The following is a 17,054-nucleotide window of genomic DNA, read 5'->3' as shown; positions in this document are numbered from 1 at the left end:
TATGTTTTTATTAAGTGAATGAGTAACGGTCCTCCCTGCCTCAAACTACTGGTGAGGTGAAAAGTTTTGGTTCGAATGTCAACCTAACAAAGGAATATCCAAATTGTTGAATAGTTTGGGCCAGCCCTACAATTTTTTACCAATAATTTGTCTTTATCCTATCCTCTAAAATGCTTTATGTACTAGTGATATCAAACAGAAATCAATAAGAAAAAAACAAGAAGGCACCTCAATATAGAGTTTAGTTTATTTCGATAATAAGCTAAACTCTATATTGAGGTGCTTTCTTGTTTTTACTTATTTTGCATGTATGATTTCTGATCACTATTATTTAATAAAGCATTTCATAAACTAATTCAAAATGGAGCTATCCAGATAGTTTACTAATGTCTATCCGTGTGTGTGTCCTCAGGTGTGCTGGGCATCAAGGTGAAGATCATGCTGCCCTGGGACCCCAGCGGCAAGATCGGCCCCAAGAAGCCCCTGCCCGACCACGTCAGCATCGTGGAGCCCAAGGAGGAGCCTCTGCCCACCACACCCATGTCTGAGCAGAAGGGGGCCAAGCCCGAGGTGCCCGTCATGCCCCAGGGAGCCCCCGTTCCCACCGCATAAGAGGGTGAGAGGCTGCGCTCCGGGTCCCGTCTCGGCTTCATTTACTGTGTTCACTAGGCAAACAAGCAATTGCCCAAAGTCAGTTTTTGTTTTTATCTTCAACCAAAGAATAAGATGGCAATGAAACTTGAAAAAATGTTGCTTCTGTAGGAACAACCCTTGTGTTTTACTCCAAGGGTGAAGCCAGTATATGTTCAGTGGGTGAATGACGTTCCCTTCGGTGATGATACGATGACGAGTCGGAACGGGGCCCGCTCTGGTTCTGCAGGTTGCTGGTTCAGGTCCACGTTCTGTGGTTCTGCTCCGGTGCCTCAGAGCAGCGTGTCTCTTTCAGTTGAAGACATCGAGGCATTTGTCTGAGAAGGGTTATAGCGATATGAACATACTGTCTCCCACTTAAAATACATAATTTATTTGACTTGCTAAGAATGATACCGAATGAAAATTACATCTATAGAATTCATACCCTGGATGATAGAAATTAGTTTTAGCTTTTGATAAAATACAGAAAACTCAAACCACAGGAACACACTACATTTTTACCGTCAAGATCAATTTTTCACAAATCACACAAATTTGTAGGCCCCATTGAAAAGAAGAAAGAAATCGTGTTTGGATTTGATCTTAACCACAAAATGTGTTGGTATCCTTTTTAATAAATAAGTCCTGAGCTGACGTATCAATGTTGAACAAACTTGAGATGTGAAATTTAGTGAAGTTATTCATACTAATTGTGTTGTCTGTTGCAGGTTTTCACCATTCCCCCAGATGGAAGCAAGACCCTCTGTTTTTTGTGTACAAAAACAATAAAATCTGGAAAATACACCAATGTGTTGTGGTTATCTATTCAGTTTTCCCATGATGTCACATGCATTTCCTACCAATATGGTGCTTTATCATACACACAGCTGTCAATTGATTATAATCACCTGTTAATTTATTACAATCACCTGTTTTCCTGCCAACATGGGCTTGTGGTGATGTTACAATATTAGGAATTTCTTCTTTCCATTTTTTTTAAAAGCAGTTTTTCTGTTTCCAGTTTTGTTTGAAAAGCATTTTTCTAGTAAATGGGGTTCCCACACTCCTGGATAAGTCATCGAATTTAAAAAATAGAATTTTCCAGGCCTGGAGAAGTTATGAAAAATTAAAAAGGGGACAAGTTTTAGAGAATTCATGACGTTTTATTTGTCAAGTTAATGATATTGGTATTTTTTTCTTGTACTGATAAACATCACAAAAAGCTGTGGCTGGCTGCCTGTCGGAGGAAAATATAGTTGGTTGCTGACAGTTAAAATCTGATTGTTTTTGTGAGTGAAAAACAAACTAATGCTTAATGTTTTAGTTGATACTTTTTAATTCAGTCATTAAACTTTAGTCATGGAAATTTTAAAATGGTCATGGAAAAGTTTGGGCGTTTCATCAGTCAGTTTAAGTATCCAAATATTACTTCAGTGGGGAAATAGTGGCTTAGTTTCTATGGTTTGATGTCATGCAATGGATATTAAGTTTGATATTAATAGATCATCTTTTTTGTTTACTGCATGGAAAGATCTATAGACTGTCATGCCCCTAGCTGAATCCTCCAAACAAACCACACTGATTTGCAAATTGAATGTGTAAATATAGATTTCTATACAAAATGTAAGCTTTCTTCTAACAGTGTAATTCGTAGATATGGTTTATTTATCCCTTTTTATGTATGCACACTTGGAGAAAAAACGCTCAGACAATAGGCCTACACATGCGTCTGCAACCGTTATGTAAGAATATTCTATTGCCATATTATTTACACAAGGTATAAATGACTCAGACTGCTGCATAATTGCTCTGATAATAAGATTACTTTACTGAATGGGACAGCAGAGTAACGTGACACCTACCAGAGAGGAGGAGGGAGTAAGAGCTCTCACTCTGTCCCTATTTCTTGGAACCACAAATGCCATCACAACGTAAAGCGGACTAGTCTGTAATGTTTCACCCAAAACTAGAAAGATTATGTAATGGGGATGAATAGTTTTTGGGAATAGCATAATGTGTGAGGCAGAGACAAAGCTATGGCTATGCTAATTTTATCATTAAAGGTGCTTTTTGTATCATTTTACCATCAATGAATCACTGCATACATTTTGAGACATTAGTACAATTACCACAAACAGCCTCTACCGCTCTTCCAGGTGACGTCACCACCTGTTGCACTCTATAGAGGGTGACATCACCTGGCACTAAAGATCAGCCAATAGTAGATTGGCAATCTACTATTTGCAATTGCAATAGCACGTTTTTAAGATGGCAGCAAACACACAAAAGTGGTTGAGGGTTTCAGAGGTAGAATGAGTGACAGACCGATGGAAAAAATGACTTCCAAAATGTTTATTGTCTTCAGTAAAGCCAAAGAGAAAACAAACGCACCCAGAGCGAGGCCAGGGAGGCCAACGAGGCTGTTTGTGACAGGAAACAACGGGGTTTATGGGAAATGTGGTCTGAATTTGGAGAAACACCGGCACTAACAATAGCCTACTACTGTGAGGCTACCAGTGATTTTCTTGACCATGGTCTCATTTGTTTAGCCTACGGTAATTATACCAAATTTGACAACGATATATTGATCTTTAAAAATACTACACATAGCACCTTTAATAATTTTCATATCTAGCTCTTCTGTGCCTGAGGAAAAAAATGCACTGTTGTAGGCTATGCAGGAGCCGGGCCAGGTTTTTACTATTGAGTGATTCACCTAATCCACATACAATCTTTGACGACACCCACCGTTCCCAGCAAGCACCACGTCCGGGTTAGGCCACGCCCCCTGCCTCCTACCTGCTCAGTAGTGCAGATCTCACCTGAACACCGACTGTTGAACACACACACACACACACACACACACACACACCGGAGACAAGATGAGTCTGCCGGACTACAAGTCGCCTGGCAAACAGTCTTCACCCGCCGTGCCGGTAAGGAAAAATATCTTTAACATGACGGACCGGTTCAGAATATTAACGCAAAAATGTAAACAAAACTTTTCACCTTTAACTCTCATCATCCGGACAGCAGGTGGATGGAAGCGCAGACTAGACTAGACTCCAGTGAGAACGAATTCAATTAAGACTAGATTTTTTCCGCTTGCCTCTATGGGAAATCATAATTATTCACACCAGTTGTTTTCTACTTCTTGCCCGTGGTGGTGTGAAGGGCTTGGACTGTTTGTTTTCCAGTTTAAACTGGTTTTACAGGTGACTTGTTTCACACGAAATTGAAATCCAGCTTCCAGGAAACTCTCCAGAGTTTTGTCTACTGAAAGACTGCAGCAGAGGTTTGAGTCCACACTTTCTGCACCTCATGCCCATAACTGCAGATTTGTGTTATTTGTGAAATATTTATCTGACTTTTAAAGATGATCAGATTTTTAAAAAATACTACGTAAATCTTTCTAGTCATAGTCTGTACATCAAAATGGTGTAAGTTAGCCTACTTGAAATTTGGTCTATTCAAAACCTAAAACATCACTGAAAATGTATTTAATCTTTGTTTATAGCCTATTTGTTGCTACACGATAATCCCCAAATGTAGTTTATATCTTAGATATGTTTACCATTTACCTATCATCACCTATCACTATGTAGCCTATTTATTATTCATTATGTACATCCACACTCTCAAAAAGGATGTGTCAAGTTTTCAGCAACACATAAAAAACAATTACAAAACACTATATATCCATTATGGTAGAAAGTAACGACTCGTACGTTTAACATAGACGATCCAGTGTGTAAAAGTGTGAGCATTTCGTTACCTGCTGTCCTTTAACAGCGAGGCGTGCTGCTGTAACCTGGGCGGTGCAGGACTGAAGCAGGCATCACTGGTTTTGTGATAGACAGCTGGAGCTTGTGGTCTTATCAGCCTGAGTAAACCAGTGTGTGGGAGGCTGACGCTGACGCCCTTCCTGCTGCCGGGACATACTGTGAGCTGAGGAAGAGTTCAGATAGAGACATTATTTTTAACATATATTTTTTCTTTGGATATGAAATGACACGGTGACCAGGGACAGATATCCTCCAAACCACTACACTGATTTATGCGTAGTAGAAACTTCTTTAGGCCTGTCTAACCTTTCCCAGCAAGGATTTGACAGATGTCGATGTGCAGGAGTCAGCCAAGTTCAATGTCAATCCACACAAGCACATGATATTATGGCATGGTAATAATTCATATTAAAACAAATTGGGGAACTGGTTTGAACTTCACAAAAAGATACAGGTAGCAGCTACGGATGACTACAGACGTCATCTCAACTTTATTGGTTTTTAATATTGGTGCAGGCTGCTGTTTGCTGAGTTTGGTTAAATTCCAGTTCATAGAGATAATGTGATGTTGGTGCAGTGGTGGTTGAGGCTAAATTAAAGTTTTGAACCAAATCTGAGGACGCAGGCTGTAGGCAGGTTGTAGGACACTTTAAAGCTGCTCATGTTTGCGGCTCCAAATGGCAGCGAGAGGTAACTGTTTGAAAAATCTGAACTTCAATACCCAGAAATCTTGCAACATGACGTCAGTAAACTGCTCACAGCTCGCTCATGTTTACCACCCGGCCGGTCTGTGATGTTTTATACCAAAGGAAACCAAAGAGACGAGAGAGGAGAAGATCTAACGTTGCTGAGTCCAGCTTTCTCTGGACGGAGACCGACAGATCACTCTGAAGTTTTGATTTGTCTCTTCCTGTGAGAGGAGAAGTGACCAAACCACCTGACACCTACAGCATCTCCATTACGGGGGGATAGGACACTCTTCTCTGTTGCAGCCCAATCTAAATTGGCCTATTGGCTCCAGATTTTGTATAGGACTACTGCCATTTTGAGCGATTATACACAAACTTTTACATCGCTCACCCTCTTGTGCGATTTCAATTACATTTTACTTTTGTACATTCTTGTATTTTTCTTGCCTGCAACATTTCTGTTTGTCAGATTCAGAGAACGCTTTATTGGCATGAATCAGGTAGTACTGAGTGTTGCCAAAGCATATTACAATAGTACAGGATAAAATAAGCTACAATACAGATGAATATGGTACAATAAAGGAGGCAACTTCAGTAATTATAGGAACTCGTATCTGTCTGTTGTCTTGAGGCTGCTGCTGCCTTGTCCGGCTCTCTCTTGAAAAAAGAGATTCGTAATCTCAGTGGGTAATCTCATTAAGTGAAGTTTAAATAAATGACTGAATTTTGTCCTCAGCACTCCCCTGTTGTGCAGCTGAACATCGGCGGCCACCTGTTCAGCACGTCTCTGAGCACGCTCAGGAAGCACCCCGACTCCAAGCTGGCCGAACTGTTCTGCGGCCAGCCCAAGCTTCGCACCGACGCCGAGGGACGCTACTTCATCGACCGAGACGGCTCGCACTTCGGGGCCGTCCTGGAGTTCCTGCGCACAGATCGCCCGCCCACCGAGAACATCCAGGAGGTGTGTGTCGAGTTCCAGCTGCTTTCCTCAGGGACGCTCCAGGGGTTCAAACTGTTTCAGACAGGAACCCAGACGAGAAGCAGACTGGAGGATTACTGGTTTGTTTCCCAGCTGAGAAAACCTGTGAGGGGGAAGTGAATGAGTAACGCTCTTTCCTCCATCAGTAGCTGTTGATGTGCCCTTGAGCAAGGCACTGGACCCCCGACTGCTCAGTGGAGCTGCTCAGTGGAGCTGCTCAGTGGAGCTGCTCAGTAGCGCTGCTCAGTAGCGCTGCTCAGTAGAGCTGCTCAGTGGCCGACAGTATAAGACTCTGGTTACTGGGCAGCTCGAGCTGTGAATTAGGGTTCGACTGATGAGGCCAGTACTGATATTTTAGGATTGAAGGTGCTAATAGCAATTATTTTGTGCTGATATTCTTAAAATTTTCATGCCAAAAAAATCCCCAAAGATCAGAATTACTCAGTTTTTACTCCAGAATTTTAGTCTTGTCAGAGTAGAAGAGCCTCTGAAACAGCATTTAGACCCTCATGGGACACTAAAACTCTCCATTGAAACCCAGGATGATGAAATAGCAGCAGCTATTATAAATAGTGAAATAACAATTCATGCATACATTAAAATCAATTTAGTGGAAGGGCTTCCCATAGACAACCAGTGTAATAATGATCAATTGCACAAGAAATTTGTGATCAAACAAATTTGTCATAGTAATGCTAATGTGTGTGTGTGTTGCTGCAGGTTCACAGGGAGGCGGTCCACTATAACATCAAACCTCTGGTCAAACAGCTGGAGGAAACCCCTCAGTTTTTCGGGGAGTCGGTGGGACGGCAGCAGTTCCTCTCCAGAGTTCCTCACTACAAAGAAAACATTGAGGTGGGAGACGCTCGAGCACAAAAATACTGACATGCAGTCTGTCATCATGAGGCAAACAACCGCTAGTGTAAACAAAAATCAGCTACATTTCAGAAAAGCATTAAAGTGGTAATCCATTAGTTTTTTTTTGTTTTTGTTTTATTATTGCCTGCATTGCCCCAAAATCTACTGTATGGCCACACAGTAGTTGCATGGTATATGACTCAGCAGGCCCTATTCTGACCGATCAGGAGTGAAAAACAACATTTTGGGGTCTTTGTAAACCCTCACTGTGACAGTGCCATGTTGACACCTTCAAAACAAATGTTTAGGTTATTATAGGGGGAATTTTGGGGCTTTGGTGTTGATATAAATGAGTAAGCCCTTCAACTGCAGGGCTGTAAATGTAAAGTTAGTGACAGCATCATCATGTATCAGGCTCTGGCTTAGGGGCCCCCCTGAGCTCTTGGGCCATGAGCCTGTGCCCGATTGTAACACCCTAGCAACCACTTAGTAACACTCTAGCAATCACCTAGAAACACCTTAGCAACCACTACTAGTACCAAAAGATTGATGCAACCGTTCTCCAAGCATGGTTTTAGAGACGTTTATTCCTGGAGTTTATCAAGTAAAAGTTATGGAGAACTGGGAAGCTTTGAATGACTGGAATCAACTTCTCCAATTTACACTTGTCAGGCAGAACTACTGTTCATGAAACTAAATCACATCGGTTGAGAAATGAGGAAAGAAATCTGATTGGTCGATGACTGTGATTTTCAGCCAATAAGCTTGTTGAGCGTCCGCACATCAGCTGAGTTTCCCTGGTCGCTCAGCTCTGTAGGAAACTAATGGACTTGGTCACTACTGTGACTTGTTGATGGTGTTTCTCTGTGTGTCAGCGTGTCGGAGGGAATGAACACAGTAAAGCCTCCTCGCTCCACCTCACCTGTATACTTACAACCTCAACCGCCACTAAATCATTTCCAGGTGCTGATTCGCATCGCCAGAGCGGAGGCCATCGCCGCCCGCCACTCCACCATCATGATCTGCGTGCTGCGGACGGAGGAGGATTTACGTCTCTATGACGACGCCATCAGCAGCCTGGAGGCGGATAAGGAGTCGGTGGTGATCTTCGGCCCCTGGAAGGCCGTTCCCTCCGTCAAAGACCTGCTGGACTGCATCAGGATGGACATCGAGAGTCAGGGCTACAGGGTGAGCGTCCAGCCGCACAGCACCGACAAGGGCTTCCTGTTCAAGAGCTACGACTTCTTCTACAAACTCATATTCTCCTGGTGGTGATGGAGGAATAGAAGTACTAGTACTGTAATTAAATTTTTGCTGAAGTAGAAGGTGGTTACTGGTGTAAAAATCTACTTAAGTGAAAGTAAAAAGCAGCTCATGTAAAAGTTAGAGAGTAAAGAGAATATTTTTATATAGGATTGTTCCCATGCAACGCTAAATTGATGAGAGGACAGAGAGTTCAAACTAGTTATTTTAATTAAAAAAGCATTTACAAAATAAAATGTATTAACAAAGTAAAGACAGATTACTCTTCTTCATCTGCTGACTGACCCTTCACTGGTGTAAAAATATCTCATTTATAACTTACTCTGTGTAAATGTTACAAAGTTACTTTTCTTTTTTTTGACCTTTTTTGACCTTTTTTGACCTTTTTGACCTTTTTGACATTGACCTTTCCCATGCAAAAAGCAACAATTAAGCTCCTCAATTACAGTAATGAGAGTAAATAAAGTAAAGTAAATAATATAAAGTAAATATAATTTGTTACTTCCAGTCTTGGTTTCAAAGTGATAGTTCTCTATTGTATGACATTTTTACTTTTAAGCACACATGCCTCTATAGGAGTTTGATGAACGGTCGGCCACCAATTTGAGCTATTCACCCAACTTTTTGTTTTTAATCGTAATTTCATTTGGAAATCACAGAGAGATTACACATACATAAACAAAGACGGTCAAATTTCTTTTTTTTTATTTTTTTTTTATTTATTATTCTATATTAGTAGATAGTTAAAGTGATATTTCAGTTTGGCACTATATTTTTAGGCTTTAGCACACATGTCTCTGCAGGAGCCGATATTTACCTCTCCAGGTTCCTGTAGTCCTCATCACTCACTTAATCCCATCTTGAAAACTGTCTAAAAATGATCCCAATAAATTTACGAAAAGATGCCCCTGGAGGTTGACTGCTGCTGAACTTCTGAGTTATATAATAATATATTGTAATATTCTACAAAACAGATATGTAAAACACACACAAAGTTATGCACAATGAAAAAGTATCAGACATGCATTTCTCTGCGTGTGTGTGTGTGAGACTGAGAGGGAGAGACAATTGTGTATGAATTCGATGTACGTTTGAATAATGATTGACGGTATTTTGACAAAATAGACGGTCTAATGTGACCAAGTTGCTGCAATGTCAAATAGTTTTTTTTTTTTTTTTAATAAAACTGCATTGTTCATACATTTCTGTAAATGTAGGGTTTTATATCTTGATTTTCAAATACAAGCTACTGTAGACACAAGGGGTCAGCAAAGCATTTGTACATAATGAATATCACAGGTATGCAGTTAGAGACACAAGACACTGAAGTATTGTTTTGAAGTACTGTTTTTTTCTTGAAACAAATAACTATAGGCCTATAATAGTTATTTTTAGTGGCTTATAAACATGAATATCCTTTCATAACCTGTGTAATGGAAGTTAAAATGAGTATTTTATTGCTATTGGGCTGTAAACCTATTACTTTGCAATAAACAATCAACTGCCCAGTCATAAAATAAGAAAATGCACTTTTTTTCCCACTCATGTTGCTTCATCATATTGGTTAGATAAGTGCTGAAAAACAGTTTAGAAATGCCTTGATTTTTAAACTCCATGACAAGTTCTGTTCTTGACCAACTAGTTAAAAAATTTGCAGTAGAATACAATTCCATAATATTTACCGTGCCAGGGGAAATTAAGTTTTCAAGGGAAACGGTATATTATACACACATGCATATTATACACAACGGTGAATGACACACAACACAGATGAACGGAAACAAAAGGTCACAAATGTCATGAATCCTAACCTGAGCACAGTGACTTAACAGAAGGCGGAGCAGCAGCCCTGGTGTTCACCACAGAGCAGCCGGAGGTATCACAGCTCCGTCGAGCCTCTCTGCCCCCGTCACACCGCTTCCTGTCTGAACAGAGGGGCAGAAAAATATCATCGCACAGGGTGGCGGGACGACCCGGAGGGTAGAGACTGTCCCAAGGATGAAAGGTCACAGACCGGAGCCGTGGTAACAACCAGCATGTGTTCGTTAGCAGCCATGTGTCCTGTCGAAGTGTCCTTGAGCAAGGCAGTGAACCTCCAACCTGCTCACTCACTGCCAGTCAGTCTGGATAAGAGCTGAGTCAGCAGGTAAATGTGAAATAACATGCTGAGGTGAAAGAAGCAGACATGGTTAAGTAAAAGTAGAAGTGCCCTGATATGAATTGACTCAGGAAAAAGTTAAAGTCCAATGTAAAAAAATCATTTTTGTGTCAAAAAAAAAGTATTCACTTTTTCCCCACAGAATTGTTCTTCTCGTCAGGGTGAAAAGCCTCTGAAGCATTTAGATCATCATGGGACACTAAAACTCTCCATTGAAACCCAGACTGATGCAATTCTGTTAGTGTTAGCAGCTGTTTAAAGCAGAGTGACCCACCACACATATTCAACGATAGAGGAAACTCTGGGATACATTAGGCCTTCAAATGAGGAATTAACTTTTAAGAAACAGAATGTGCAAAGACAATTTCATTGCAGTTTTTCAGGGTGGAACCTCCATCATATTGGCAGTGGACGACATGCCGAAGGAAAATATTGACTGCATATATCGGCAAACTGATATATCTGTCTACCCCTAGCATTTCCATTAAATATAATCAATTATCAAAAGTACAAGTAGATATTCCTCACAAGCCTTTCACATCTCAGTGGCTGACAGCATGGAAACCTTTAAACCTCTAAAGGTCTGTTAAAGGGAGGTGTAATTTATAACTACAGTAGTTATAAATAAATGTAAAACATCACAAGTGTGTGATCCCCTGAAATGGAAAATCCATGTACTCAATCTTGTTACTTTTTGTCATTTAGTTTAGTTTTCTCCTCCTAAAGCCAGTGAGATGCTGGTAAAGCTTTTTTGCTGTGACATTTTGGCAGGTAACAGACTTTATTTGCGGGTTACATTTTAATATTAAATCAGTTTTTCTGTTGGACTACTTAACTTCTGCGTTTTGGGCGCTCATGTAGAGAAATTTAACATTGCACTTGCCTTTTCATGTGATTTTCAGTGTTTTGTTGCTTAGGTACATTTTTATTTTAATGGGACTGCCTGTTAAAATAATTTAAAATAAACGTCTTGAAATGTGAATTTTGCTACTTGACAGCGACCGCAAAATTAAGCCAAAAGTGTTTCCTGCCTTGGTTCAAGGAAACGGCTGGTATGGACATGCAGGCTACGACCACAAAATGTCACACTTCCTCTCAACACTCAAAATGAACAACGTTGCACTTTACATCTCACATTTTGGTTTACTGTTAACCAAGTCTCAAGTTAGAAGTGAGACAAAAACAACAGTTAATATGGTTGGGTTTTTTTTGTGTTTTCACTTGGTCTTGATTTTTCATTTATTTCATTTGTTTCAATTACAAGTAGAGTGTATGCACAGTATGTATGCATTTCTTTGCAGTGAAGTGATAAAATACAGTCATAAAACACTTTGTTAATGTGATTATTTTAAAGATGTCAGTAATATGTCAGTCATTTATTTATATTGATGTTAAAATTAGGACTGACAGTTTATATTTTAAAATGTCAGTCAGTGGCATAAAACCAGAAACAGAAACATTACATCACACATCGAGCATTATGGGTAAAAAAAAATAAAAATACAATCGCATACATGTACAATCATACAATCAGTCCTTTAGATAACACATCATACACACATTACCGGGGGGAAAAATCTTACAATCACACAATCAGTCAGTATAAATACATAAATAAAAGGCAAAAATTGTATAATTCAGGTGATATTTTGCCTTGCAATATGTCAGATGTTCTATTTTCTTGAATCCTAGGTAATAGGTTGTGTAATACATTATTATATTATATAGGATGTAATGCATACTGTTCACCTGTACTGAATGAAACATATTGATAGTGGCAGAGGTCTATGAAGAGGAAGATAACTTGCTAATTGCCTTGCATTAATTAAATCCTGAATCCTAAGCTGTCTGTCTTGTTATATTGTATTTGTGTACGCTATAAGTATGAGCTGTACATTTAACTTACTATATAAGAGCAATGCACAGTATTTGGTAGCACCTAATTGAGCAATATCAGCTATGTGCCAGTGAAGAAATGACTTCACATGGCTCAGAATAAACATAAATGTTCAGATGTGTGTCCTGTTCAGTTCAACTTAACACAGGAAATGTACCTTTTTAGAAAGAGCGGAGGAGCAGCAGAGAGACAGACGGCGACAGAGCTACAGACGTGAATACAGACGCATGATGGCCGTGGAAAACCTGATGAGCCTGCTGGTCACCACTCTGCTTCTTACAGGTGCTGTCTGCCCGTTTTCCTACAGGATTGTTTTGTAGCAGTCTGGCTTGGATGTAATTTGGGTTTTGGTTCCAAATCTATTCCTGTTTTTGGTCCCAATTTGATTCTGGACAGATATTAGTAGGCAAGACCACTCAATTTAAGGATTTCTCCATGTTCATCATGCAGTCTAGTATGTATTATTCTATAAATAATCCAATCAGTATTTGTGAGTATGATCAAGCCTCTCCCAAACCCAGAAACCAGCAGTGGTGGAAAGAGTACTAGAATTTCCTACTCGAGTAGAAGTAGCCTACTGTTACTTTATATTTTACTTAAGTGGAAGTAAAAGTACTGGTGTAAAAATCTACTGAAGTAAAAGTATAAAGTAGCTCATTTAAAATGTACTCAGAATAAAAGTTACTGAGTTACTTTTTAGAAAAGAGAACTTTGTTACATGTGATCTTTTCCATGTGATTCTAAAAGGAGAGAGGACAGAGTTCAAACTAGATTCTTTAAATTGGAAAAACTGGAAATTACAAAGTAAAGTGCTCAAACAAAGTAAAGCCAGATTTCTCTTCTCACTGTGAATGGCTCCATAATTGGACAATTTATGATTGTCCGGTTTCTGATGCTGATGGAGAGACACAAAATCTGTGATTTAAAATGTAAGGAATTACAATACTTCAGTAAAAACCTACTTAAGTAAAAGTAAAATTACTGACTTTTAAAAAATACTCAAGTACACAAAAAAGCTACTCCATTACAGTAATGTGAGTAAATGTAATTCGTTACAGTACTGTGCAAAAGTCTTAGGCAGCCTAGATTTTTAATATACATTTTGTCTTAGATGTTTATTTGTTTTCTGCATTATTGTCAGTAGACTGCTCTTAATAGTAAATGTTTTGATATTTAGAAACTTTTCATTTCATTATTTTTGAAAGCATCTTCGCTTTATGGAATTTTTTTTACATGTGCCTAACGCTTTTGCACAGTAGTGTACTTCCACCCTTGGGAACCAGAGAGCTAAGACTTAAACCTGCGATGTCATTTCAGTTTCCCGTTCTGTCCCGGTACAGCTCCAGACTTCACACCTGACGACTTCAGCAGTTTGAGTCTTGGTTCTCTGTTTTCTGGCTTTGGAAGAGAGTTGATCACATTCACAAATATTGATTTGACTGACATGTAGGCAGTTAGCTGAAACTCTTAGCTGCAGGCAGCGACAGATTCAGTGTCTGTTGCTGCTGAGGAGATTGACATAAGAAAAGTCAGAATTCTGACTCTAAACTTAGAATTCTGAGTTAAAAGTTATATAAAGACTTTTTTTTCTCAGAATTCAGACTTTTCTTATGTCAATGACAAGAAAAGAATTCTGAGAATAGTCAGAATTCTGAGTCAGATTTTTGTTTCTCAGAATTCTGACTTTAAACTCAAAATTCTGAGATTAAAGTCAAGACTCACATACATCTTTCACATGTGGCCCTAATCCTCTTCTGTAGTAACAATCCTCTCAACCCCCTGCAGGTATATAATGGTCATTCTGTGCTGTGGGACAGTAAAAATCTTTGTTTGCCTATTCTTGGCTCCTGTTTCACTCTGACCGAGGATCGCCCTCTGTGAGACTCTGTTTCCACCATTTTGTTTACTCTACTTAGGTTTTCCTGGTAGTTTTCCCCTGAGGGTCTGAAGCCCTTTGAGACTGTAACTGTGTTTAAGAGCTACACAAATAAACCTGACTGTTGTCTGTCCAGGTGTGAGGGGCAGAGACAACTCTGTGTTTGTGTATTCCACCGTTGGAGGTGAGGTCCTGCTGCCCTGCGCCACCATGCTTCTCCCGAACTGCTCCTGCAGCTCCTGGATCTTCTACAAGGGCGGCCAAGTGCGGTACAGCCAGGAGGTCATCGGGGGGGAGGTGCAGAAGGCGTCGGACAAATCCAGCCGGCTGTCCGTGGCGTCCGACTGCTCTCTCCGAGTCCGCGACCTAAAGGCAGAAGACGCCGGCTCGTACCAGTGTGAGCAGCGGCTGACGGAGGGAGGGCCGCGGGTCCAAAACACCAACGTTTACCTGTCGCTGCTCTCCATCTCCTCGCCCAGCCTCATCACTGACCTGAGGCCCGGGAGAAACCTCTCTCTCGGCTGCATCCTGTTCTCGTACTACGACGCCGGGACCTGCAAGTCGTACACCGACACCGGGTTCAGCCTCAGCTGGGTGGCTGAGGACGGAGCCGGGTCCAGCAGGTTCTCTGTTTGTGTCTGTTTTTTTATACATAGGCCTATATAAATAATAATTGCAACATTTGAACAGTGTTGGGGAAAGTTAATTTTCTAGGTAATTAGTTACTTACCTTAAAAAGTGACTAGTTATGTTACTTTTACTAGTTTTAGAGTACTTTTGTGTAGCCTACTTATCCAAAGCTGCATTGAGATCAGTGATGGTTCGTCAGTTTCCTATTGATTGGTGATGTCATTCATGATCCTCCCTCTTTCCTGATTGGCTGTTTTTCATCGTCTACATCTATTGATCCCAAAGTTGCATTAATGATAACTATGATGAACAGTACACAGGACTTCACTGATAAATCCTCACGCTGTATGTAAAAATTCAAGAGCTAATAGGATGCATTGTTTTATGTAACCAATATTGTATGAGGCTTTTCTATTAAGTTTCATAGAGCCAAACAGGTCGCAGCTTATCAAGAATTATGTGCTTGTTTGTTTTAGCAGTAGCCTATATTGTCTGCTGCTACATTTTTATTTTTTCCTGCTTTAAAAAAAATTGTGCCAACAAAAATCAACAATATGAAAGAAAAAATAAAAGTAACAACATTCTAATTTTAAAAAGTAATTTAACAGATTACAAGAATTGAGCAACTAACTTAAATAATTTAAGTTACTGGTTAAAAAAGTAATCTGAGTACTCTAACACATTACTCCCAACTCTGCATTTGAATAACAATTTCCTCAAAAATAGCAATAAACAGAATGTATAAAACTACTAAAAATACTTATTGTAAGTCGCTTTAGACAAAAGTGTCTGCTAAATGACATAATGTAATGTAAAAACATTTATTTATGATGTTTGTTAACAGAAGAGGATTAGGGCCATATGAACATTTATTTGAGTACTTTAAAGCCAGATTTCTGAGATTTAAATCAGAATTCTGAAAACAAAACGTTTCTGACTACTCTCAGAATTCTGACTTTTCTGTTCTGATCAAATACATTTTTCACACGTGGCTCTAATCTTCTTCCGCATTTGACGAATGATGCCTGTGTGATGTCCCTCTGCTGCTCTCTGCTCCACCCAGGTATGACCTCATCAACTACTCTCGCTGTAGCGTCACCCTGGTTACGGAGCTCCAGAAGGAGGACAACAACAGGAAGTGGACCTGTCGGCTGTGCAAAAACACAGGAAACGACGTCATAATCTCCCTGGACTTCAGATCCACCTTTGTGCTTCAAAATCCTTTCTCTGACCCGAGTCCGATCTCCTCGACCCCCGAACCCGACGCCGTCCAGCTGCCCATCAGCCGCTTCGTGCTGTGTGCCGCTCTGCCGCTGATGGTGCTGACGGTGGCTTTCTTCACTTGGAGGGGAGACCGCAAGAGGGCCAAGGCCTTCGCTACTGGCATCGAGCTTCAACAGATTAACTGACTATGTATCAAAGGTGCCCAAGTCAGTCTCAAGTCTAAATGTAGAAGTCAAGTCAGAACAAAGAGTCCAGTATCAATTTAATATCTTAAAGAAAACTAAATATCTAGGACTTTTCAATGCAATATGGTTTTAATAGGATAAAAACTTGGTAAGAGCATCATGAGTTTGATTTCCATAATCAGTTTCAACTTCAATAAATTCAATCATTCCATACAAATTCAGAAAACAGAATTTAAATTCAGTCGTCTGCTGGAACAAATCTCATCACTTTCAATCTAAGTCATTTACACAAACACAAGATCTCAAGTCAAGACTTTAGAAACCTAGTCAGAGTCAAGTCCAGAGTCACCAGAACCCAAGTCAAGTCTTAAGTCTTCTCTTCATGTATCAAGTCAAGTCTCAAGCAATTAAAACTGTGACTTGACTCCAAGTCATGTGACTCGAGTCCCCATCTCTGCTATTTATCGCAGAATTACTCTCCATGCTGCTTGTGCCTTAAAGTGTGTGCTTTTCTAACTTCCTAACATCCTGAGCAGCAAGCAGTAGTAGTAGTTGTTGTAGTATTACTACTATTAGTATTATACTTGTTTAAGAAGGCCTTTTTATAGTCTGTTCTGCATTTGTCACCATTTTATTCTCCTGTTTTTAAGTCTGTTTGGGATCCTTGCTTACTCTTTTTATGTTGGGTTTATGCTGTTTTTGCCTTTTATTGTTCCATCTTAGTTTCACTTTTTCTCTTTTAGTAGGCTAGTTATTGTTGTCTTTGGACTTTCTTTTATTTTGACTGTAAAACACTTTGTAACTGTGTTTCGAAAAGTGCTATATAAATAAAGATTATTATTATTATTATTATTATTATTATTATTATAGCATAGAG

At 39.8% G+C, this 17,054-nt stretch overlaps 3 protein-coding genes, 1 non-coding gene and 1 pseudogene across 5 annotated transcripts in view; 4 read left to right on the top strand and 1 right to left on the bottom strand.

Moving 5' to 3' along the window:
• The window catches only part of LOC139916884 (mth938 domain-containing protein), a 144,958-nt gene that overhangs the window by 107,615 nt on the left and 20,289 nt on the right, over positions 1-17,054 (bottom strand). The gene's annotated exons all lie outside the window — the stretch shown is intronic.
• LOC144539414 (small ribosomal subunit protein uS3 pseudogene) lies at positions 403-1,437 on the top strand (annotated as a pseudogene). The gene is made up of 2 exons (XR_013504939.1): positions 403-616; positions 1,362-1,437. The product of XR_013504939.1 is annotated as a small ribosomal subunit protein uS3 pseudogene (transcript).
• On the top strand, positions 828-977 carry LOC139916890 (small nucleolar RNA SNORD15). Its single transcript, XR_011784883.1, has one exon. It is a non-coding gene; the product is annotated as a small nucleolar RNA SNORD15 (small nucleolar RNA).
• Positions 3,486-8,333, top strand: LOC144539395 (BTB/POZ domain-containing protein KCTD14-like). The gene is made up of 4 exons (XM_078284076.1): positions 3,486-3,569; positions 5,844-6,068; positions 6,807-6,941; positions 7,908-8,333. The coding sequence occupies exons 1-4, from the start codon at positions 3,516-3,518 to the stop codon at positions 8,217-8,219; spliced, it is 726 nt and encodes a 241-aa protein (XP_078140202.1). The 5' UTR covers positions 3,486-3,515; the 3' UTR covers positions 8,220-8,333.
• Positions 12,465-16,878, top strand: LOC139916876 (uncharacterized). Its single transcript, XM_071905894.2, has 3 exons — positions 12,465-12,544; positions 14,275-14,761; positions 15,832-16,878. Exons 1-3 carry the CDS (start codon positions 12,490-12,492, stop codon positions 16,175-16,177), a joined length of 888 nt encoding a protein of 295 aa, XP_071761995.2. The 5' UTR covers positions 12,465-12,489; the 3' UTR covers positions 16,178-16,878.

The sequence above is a fragment of the Centroberyx gerrardi genome, chromosome 6 (assembly GCF_048128805.1).
Source record: "Centroberyx gerrardi isolate f3 chromosome 6, fCenGer3.hap1.cur.20231027, whole genome shotgun sequence".
NCBI classification, from domain to species: Eukaryota; Metazoa; Chordata; class Actinopteri; order Beryciformes; family Berycidae; genus Centroberyx; species Centroberyx gerrardi.
This window is presented reverse-complemented; position numbering and strand designations above follow the sequence as displayed.

Coding starts and splice junctions, on each gene's coding strand:
- LOC144539395 (XM_078284076.1), top strand. CDS start 3,516: ATGAGTCTGCCGGACTACAAGTCGCCTGGCAAACAGTCTTCACCCGCC. Junction 3,570..5,843: donor AGTCTTCACCCGCCGTGCCG/GTAAGGAAAAAT, acceptor TTTTGTCCTCAG/CACTCCCCTGTTGTGCAGCT. Junction 6,942..7,907: donor ACTACAAAGAAAACATTGAG/GTGGGAGACGCT, acceptor AATCATTTCCAG/GTGCTGATTCGCATCGCCAG.
- LOC139916876 (XM_071905894.2), top strand. CDS start 12,490: ATGATGGCCGTGGAAAACCTGATGAGCCTGCTGGTCACCACTCTGCTT. Junction 12,545..14,274: donor CACCACTCTGCTTCTTACAG/GTGCTGTCTGCC, acceptor TTGTCTGTCCAG/GTGTGAGGGGCAGAGACAAC. Junction 14,762..15,831: donor GACGGAGCCGGGTCCAGCAG/GTTCTCTGTTTG, acceptor TGCTCCACCCAG/GTATGACCTCATCAACTACT.